Genomic DNA, 7,943 nt, shown 5'->3' with positions numbered 1-7,943 from the left:
TAAAGCCCACACACAGGGAATTCATGTTGAATGCCTACTCTTGACAGGGCCAGATGCATCCCAAGGTCAATGTGAATCTTGTGAATTCTTCCCTCCCCAGCAGTAGGGCCCAGGGGCTGACCAGGAAGTTCTGGAGCAAGACTGCTGACTATAAATTGTGGCTCTACCTATTACTAGCTGAGTGGCTGGGTTGAGGGACTTAAGTCTCTGGATCAGTTTTCTGAACTGAAGAATGGAAATAACAGCATTGTTGGGAGAAGCGATTCTGTGGACACGAATAGAAGTATGCCTCATCCTTAGCAAGTGCTCAATGAATGCTAACTCTTCTTATAATCACTCTCTTTTAAGAGGAGGAAGCTGAGACAGAGAGGTGAAGTCACTTGCCCAAGGTCACACACCTGGTGAGTGTTGGGGGAGCAGCGCATGGCAGGACGGAGCTGTGATTCAAAGCCAGGTCTCCATTGGGATAAAGACAGGAAGGGAGCTGAGAGAGGGACCAGAGCCACTGATGGTCAGAAAGAGTCATAGCAGAGGTCCCGTGGTCTCCTGTGGGTGTCCACCCCCTAAGTTAGGGACCAGGCTCCTCTGGGAACACATAACTATGCAGCGGGAGGGAAAGGAGAAGGTGACCTGAGGTCTAGCCCCAACACTACCACCAATTAGCTGCATGGCTTCTCTGAGCCTCAGTATCCTCTTCTGTGAAATGGGACTAATTCTACCTTCCTGCTATCAGGTTTAGTAGTGTTGCTTGTAAAAGACCATTTCTCTCCTCCCACACCTTCCACCAGCTCCTGCCGGCCAGAAGAGGATGAGGCAGCTTGCCCAACCCCCTGGGAGGTGGACCCAGGCAGGGCGGGACAAGGCCATCAGGAGCACTTGATTAAGGGCAGAAAAGCAGAAGTGACAAGGTTTCCCAAGTCCTGGAGTCCGCAATTCCCCCCACTTCCTCTCCACCTGCCATCGCTGCCTGAGCCCGCCTGCCCACATCTGCTGCTGTTCAGGAAGCATGAGGCCCCTCAGGGGGACACTCGAACACCTCATCAGGACCAGGTAGGTCTGGGGACTTTGGACACTGGGGGCCACAGGCAGGAAAACAGTCAACGAGCCTGATGGGTATGAGCCTACGTCTCAAGCTCTGCCACTCCCCAGCCGTGTGACCTCGGGGAAATCTTCACCTCTGTGAGCCTCACTTTCCTAAGCTGCGAAATGGGAGTAATAATAATGTCTGTGAGACTGTTGTGAGAACTGAATGAGAAAATGCACGCTTACTGCTTGCCATTGTATTTGCCTCAGTGATTGGCAGCTGGTTCCTTATCATTTACAACATTCAATGCACACCGTGGTACACAATATGACTTAGAACCGGTTTTCCATTCCAGTATCATTTAAATTATTAGCTATCATTTTAACAGCTATCATATTCTGAATATGAATTATACAATAGAAAGCTTAGTCCCAAATTAAAATGCCATCAGGGGCTGGGAAGACTGTAATTCATCATCTCTAACCTCAAGTGGGTCCTCAATACTGCCCAGCATGTATATAACTTCCCTAGTTCATTTACTTGCTGACTCTCCTGGACAAATATTTTACACCTTCTTCTCCATCTTCAAATTTCCATCATCTCTTCCAGCATTCTCACCATCAATGCTGATTTGGCTTCCTGCTACCCTGAACAAACAGAAACAAACATGTAACAGTCTACAAATATTTACGGAGCACTCACTATACATCAGTCACTATTCTAGGTACTTGGCGTATATCGGTGATCAAAAGAGACCAGGTCCCTACACTGGTGAAACTGATGCTCTTGTGATCGATCATGGCTGACATGGTACTTGCTATGTGCCAGACACAAAGTGACCTTGTGAGGTACCACTTCTGTTGTACCATTTGACAGATGAGAAAACTGAGGCTGGTAGAAGTTAAGAAACTTGCCCAAGGTCACGCAGATGGTGAGTGGTGAAGTGGAGATTTGAATCCAAGCAGTCTAGAGGTCACACACTTAACTATTCCTCTGTTCTGTGTGGGTCAGATGATGCTTATACATATGTGCCCACACCTTGCCTGTCCATTCATCATCACCTGTACCCATTTTCTCTGCAATACTACCTACCCCTGAGGTGGTAGGGTGAATGGCCCCTGCTCCTTTCTAAGACCAGCCCTAGCTTCCATGCCCTGCCACCCACTGAAGGATATTACTCCAGGGACCCTCCCCTTCATCATTGTCTCCACTCTTGATTGGATCCCCCATCTGCCAACATGCTAGAGTTTCTCCAACTTAAATGAACTTGGTCCCATTTCCCACATCAGCTACTATTCCATTTCTCAGCACCTTTACTGCACAAATTACCTGAAACCGCTGTCTGCACTTACGTCTCATGTTCTTCTCTGTCCAGTCTCCCATGGGTCCACTCTAGTTAGGTCTTGGCCCAACATGCCTCCAAGCTGCCCTTGTCTACATCACCAGTGACCCCCAGGTGGCTAAATCCAGTGGTTTTGCTCAGCCCTCATCTTTCTTGACCCACCAGCAGCACGTGGCACATTGGATCACTACCTTCTTCTTGAAACACTTCACTGACTTGGCTTCCCAAGACCCACATGGCCTGGTTCTCAGTCTCCTCTTCTCTCAGTCTCCTCCTCACCTCCCAGCCATGAACTCTGGAGTGCCACAAGGGTCTGTCCTCAGAACGCTCTACTTCCTGGCTACACGCGGTCTTAGGGAATCTCACGCCCCATCTTTAAAGACCATCTATCAGTCCATGACTCCCAACTTGCTATCTCCCGCCTGGTACCTCCTCTGAATTCCAGACCGTGTTTTCAATCACACACAGCAGTTCTGCCAGACGGCTGAAGCGGCGCCTCACATTTCCAAGGGCCAGCTGAGTTCCCCCTTTGCCCCCTCCACTCAAGCCTGTTTCAACCACAGGCTTCCCATCTCAGGAAGCATCACCTCAGGGCTTCCAGCTGATCAGGCACAAACCGTCCCTGTCATGCTGACTCCCCCATCCTTTCTCTCCCACCCACAGCCAATCAGCCTGCCAATCGTATTGGTTCTTCCAACAAAACGTGTCCAGAACCCGGCTCTCCTTACTATTCCTCTGCTGTCATGCTTCAGTGGAAGCTCTGTGAGGTCAGAAATTCTCCTCTGTCTTATTCATTCCTGTTTCTCCAATGACTAGCACATAATAACTGCTTAACAAATGTTTGTCGAAGGAATAAATAAGAGTATTATAGAGGAGAAATTTTCCTCAGATCAACTGGTCCACTCTCCCCATCCTCTAAATTATAGAGGAGACACTGAGGTCTATAAAGAAGGAATGTCCAGGGTCACACAGTGAGCTGACCAAGACTCTGAAGTCAAGTGAAATAGCACCTCTCCCTGGGACTTCCTTGATGGTTCAGATGGTAAAGAATCTGCCTGCAATGTGGGAGACCTGGGTTTGATCCCTGGGTCAGGAAGATCCCCTGGAGAAGGGAATGGCTACCCACTCCAGTATTCTTGCCTGGAGAATTCCATGGACAGAGGAGCCTGGTGGGGCTAGTCCATGGGGTTGCAAAGAGCTGGACACGACTGAGTGACTCACACACACACCCTATTTCTCTCTCACGCATTTTCTCTTTTGTCTGTGCTTCTCTCTATATGACTGTTTCATTCCCCTGTACCAGTTGCCCTCACAAGACATAAACAGCCCAGATATACATCCTCAGCAATCTGGGTTCTTTTCCTGACAACTCAGTGAGAATAGCCCCGGGGAAGGCTCTGATTGGCTCAGCTTGGGTCGTGTGGGTTTGGGGTGGGTTACTCTGATTGGCCCACCAACTGGGAGGTGTGCCCACCTCTGTAGCTAAGGGGGTGGAACCTGTTAACAGCTGGAGAGTTTTTAAGGACAGGAGCGCTGGGGAAACAGGAAACCCTCCAAACCTCCTGACAGAGGTTCCCCTGGTTTACATGTGTGCAGGTGCAAAGTCTGGTACCTGGGGTTCCGCAAGGCCCTTGCCCTGCTGCAGGCCACCTGGATTGCCTACTCCCAGCCCATCCCAGCCAGCTGTGGCCAGCTGCTGACCCAGGTCCTCCTGTGTGGTTCCCTGGCCCTTGCTGCGGCGAGTCTGACATACTGCTGGCTGGCGTCCTCGCTGCTTTATCCTCTCGGGCCATCGGCCACGGTGGCCGCTGTCTGTGGCCTCCTGGCCTTCCTCGGCCTGGGCCTGGTGGCCCCCGCCCGCTGCCTGTTTGCACTCAGTGTGCCCACGCTGGGCACAGAGCAGGGCCGCCGTCTTCTCCTGTCCTGGAGCACCGCCACCCTGACCGTCGCCGTGGTGCCCAACGTCCTGGCCAACCTGCGTGCTGCTGGGCAGGTGCTGAGGTGCGTCACAGAGGGCTCCTTGGAGAGTCTGCTCAACACCACCCAACAGCTGCAGACAGCGTCTCAGGCCCTGGGCCCTGTCGGCCAGGCGGGCAGCCAAGGCCTGACGCTCCAGGCCCAGGGCGACAGCGCTGCCGCCTTCCGGCTCCATGTGCTCAGGGTCACCCAGCAGGTCTTGGAGGACTTCTCCGGCCTGGAGTCCTCGGCCCGGGTGGTAGCACTGGGGACCCAGAGGGTGGTCACCGGGCTCTTTACACTGGGCCTCCTGCTGGACTCAGCCTGGTACCTCCACCGCTACCTGACTGACCTGCGGTTTGATAACATCTATGCCACCCGGCAGCTGACTCAGCGGCTGGCAGAGGTCGGGGCCACCCACCTGACGGCCTCCCCTCCAGCCTGGCTGCTCTGGGCAGCCCGGCCGAGGCTGTCCCAGGCGGAACTGCTGAGTTGTCTGGTGAGGCTGGGGCTGTTCACCCTGCTCCTGATGGCCACGGCTATGATGGTGGCCATGGACCACGTGGTCTTCCTCCTGGCGCAGGCAGCCGTGGACTGGGCTCGGGAGCTGCCCGCTGTGCCCGTCACACTCACCATTAAGTACGATGTAAGTGCGGTGACCGGAAGGTGTGAACAGTCATTTCCTTGAGGGAAAGAGTTGCTGTTGTTGTTTAGTCACTCAGTCGTGTCTGACTCTTTGCGACCCCATGGACTGTAGCACCCCCACCAGGCTCCTCTGTCCATTTCCCAGGCAAGGATACTGGAGTGGGTTGCCGTTCCCTTCTCCAGGGGATCTTCCTGACCCAGGGATCGAACCTGCCTCTCCTGCACTGCAGGCAGATTCTTTACCATCTGAACCATCAGGGAAGCCCAAGGGAAAAGATAGGGTTTGTTAAATCCTTGACTCAAAATTGAATTTTACTTGCCTGCAAGTCTTCGTCCTTGGATAAGCATGAGATCCAGAGGCTTTGGCATATAAACACGTTTAATTCTCAGGACAGACTAAGGCAGTGGGTTCTGTTTGCACCCCCTTATCACTCTGGATACTGATACCCAGAGACATTCAAAATAACTTGCCCCCCAAAGTCACTCTTCACATATGACAGCATGTCCCAGCTTTGTTTTTCTCATGTGTACAAACTGGATCAATCCTCTTTACCCTATAAGATTACTATGAGCCTTAAAAAGTGGTAGTCTCTAGAAGTATCTAGTAGGCTCCACGCCACATAGGAGATGTTTAATAAATAGTGGCTATTATTAATAGCTCATATCAATAGATAATAGACTAGAGGTGACCTTACCAATGGTCAAGATCAGGAGCCCACCAACAATAGCCACAGGCCAATTCTGCCAGCTTGCTGTGTTTGTAAATTGAGTTTTATTGGACTCAAATTAGCCGTGTCCATGCCTGCTCTACGAAGCTGAATATTTGCAAGAGGGATTGTATGACCTGCAAAGCCTGAAATATTTACTATTTTATTAGTGGTATATAAAATACCATCTATTTACTATTGGAAAAATTTACTATCTCATCTAGTTTTGTGATTTTTAATCTTCTTTGGTCACAAATCTTTTTCTGTTTAATGGTGAGATCTCACACAGAAGTCCATTGTGTAAAACATGCCAAAGTATCAGACTCTGAGCTAATAATATTAGTAGTTAATATTTATTAAGTACTTATTCTGTATGGGCTTCCCCCATGGCACTAGTAGTAAAGAACCCACCTGCCAATGCAGGAAACATAAGAGACGTGAGTTTGATCCCTGGGTCAGGAAGATCCCCTGGAGGAGGGCATGGCAACCCACTCTAGTATTCTTGCCTGGAAAATTCCATGGACAGAGGACCCTGGTGGTCTAAAGTCGATGGGGTCGCAAAAGAATTAGACATAACTGAGCATGCACATACGTATAAATAGAAGCAAGATATTGGGACCCAGCCTGGCTGGGGCCGATCCCTCGGTGGGCTGCATGTAACCCTCAGTGTGACCTTAGGTTCCCATCTTTTAAATGAGGCTCTTGATAGAATCAACCTCATACAACTGTGTTTATTTGATGGATTAGAACATCTGAAGTATTCACTAAAGGCTCAGCAGAGAGAAAAATGCCTGTAGGCATGAATTGGTTTTCTCTAAAGCATTCTCTGCAAAGAGAGTAATAATAATAATAAAAAACAGCACTTGTCTGGTGCTTTTCATTTGGGAAAAACCCTGTTTCCCAGTCCTGATCTCATTTGGCCCTCCTCAAGCCCAGGAGGTAAGGGTTACTTCTGCACCAAGTTTGCAGACACAGGCAGGGAAAGTTGGCCCCATCCAGCCCCACAAGCATCTGTTTGTGGGAGAGGGAACAGCCGGGGTGTCTGCTGACTTGACCTTTCCCTCCTTTCTGAAGGCTGCGTACACTGTCCTGGGCTTCATCCCCTTCCTCCTCAACCGGCCGCCTCCGGAGAGCCCCTACCTCTCTGCCCACAACTCCTTCCAGTGGGAGCTGCGCTTCACCGCCCCCGGCTGCCCCCTGCTGCCCGCCCGGCGCCCGCACATGGCCACGCCCCTGGCTGCGGGCGCCCTGCAGCTCGCGGCTTGCTCCACGGTCCTCCTGGAGACCTACGCCCGCCGCTTGCGGCACAGCATCGCTGCCTCCTTCTTCAGGACCCAGGAGGCCAGGAGGGTCCGCCACCTTCATGCCCGCCTCCAGCGAAGATATGACAGGCACCGAGGCCAGCCGGCGCAGCCGCTAGACACTGCATCCTGCTCCTGACCCCCAGGCCGGGCAGCAAGCACCCAGCACAGGTAGACAGACCTGCTGGACGCCTGGAAGGACAAGGAGCAGTGAGACCGAGGGGAAAGAGCTTTGGCGTCGCCCAGACCTGAGTTGTAACCTTGGCCCCTCTGCTGCCTCCCTGTGTAACCTTGGGTAGATTGCTTCCCCTCTCTGAGCCTTGGTTTCTATATCTGAATAAGGACTGCATAGCAACAATTAATGCGACCTGCTTTGCACATGGAAACGTAGTAAGGATGGAATGAGATGTTGGGCAGCAAAGGCCTGCATAAACAGAAAAGGATGATGCACAGTGCAGACGAGCTTCCTCTGGGCAAGTTGGGCCTCTGTCCAGGCTGCCCGCTGCATTGGCTGCTGTCCCCCGTAGTTGGAGACTTTGCACCCTGATTGTGTCTGAAATGCCCCTGGAGCTTATCTATACGTTCCTGAATCCTCTGAACTTATTTATAGTCATTAAAATTTTCTCAATTTTATAAATGTATTTATTAAATTCTAAATTAGATTGTTACTCCTTTCCTTCCAGTTCCTTCAGGGGTTTCCAACCTAGGGTTGCCAAGTTTTGCAAATAAATGTACAGGATACCTGGTTCAATTTGAATTTCGGATAAACACCAATACAGGTTTTGTATAAGTACATCCTGAAGATACTTACATGAGACCCATATTTGTTGTTTATCTGAAATTCAAATTGCTGGGTAATCGTAGTTTACGGCCACTTCATCCCTATGGAAATTATAACACCGTCGCAACTCCTTACCCTGCGGGCTTGGTACCCCCTGCCTTTCCCTCCAGGTCATTCTCTGCCCTTC

General features: G+C 51.0%; 1 protein-coding gene across 1 annotated transcript; it reads left to right on the top strand.

The window, feature by feature from the left end:
- The first annotated feature begins 1,006 nt into the window (after window positions 1–1,006).
- Window positions 1,007–7,114, top strand: OCSTAMP (osteoclast stimulatory transmembrane protein). Its single transcript, XM_081554403.1, has 3 exons — window positions 1,007–1,050; window positions 3,963–4,968; window positions 6,749–7,114. The coding sequence occupies exons 1-3, from the start codon at window positions 1,007–1,009 to the stop codon at window positions 7,112–7,114; spliced, it is 1,416 nt and encodes a 471-aa protein (XP_081410529.1).
- Window positions 7,115–7,943: the final 829 nt, after the last annotated feature.

The sequence above is a fragment of the Giraffa tippelskirchi genome, chromosome 13 (assembly GCF_054371585.1).
Source record: "Giraffa tippelskirchi isolate mGirTip1 chromosome 13, T2T-mGirTip1v1.2.pri, whole genome shotgun sequence".
NCBI classification, from domain to species: Eukaryota; Metazoa; Chordata; class Mammalia; order Artiodactyla; family Giraffidae; genus Giraffa; species Giraffa tippelskirchi.
Note: the sequence above shows the minus strand (reverse complement) of the source record. Positions and strands in the feature narration are given on the sequence as shown.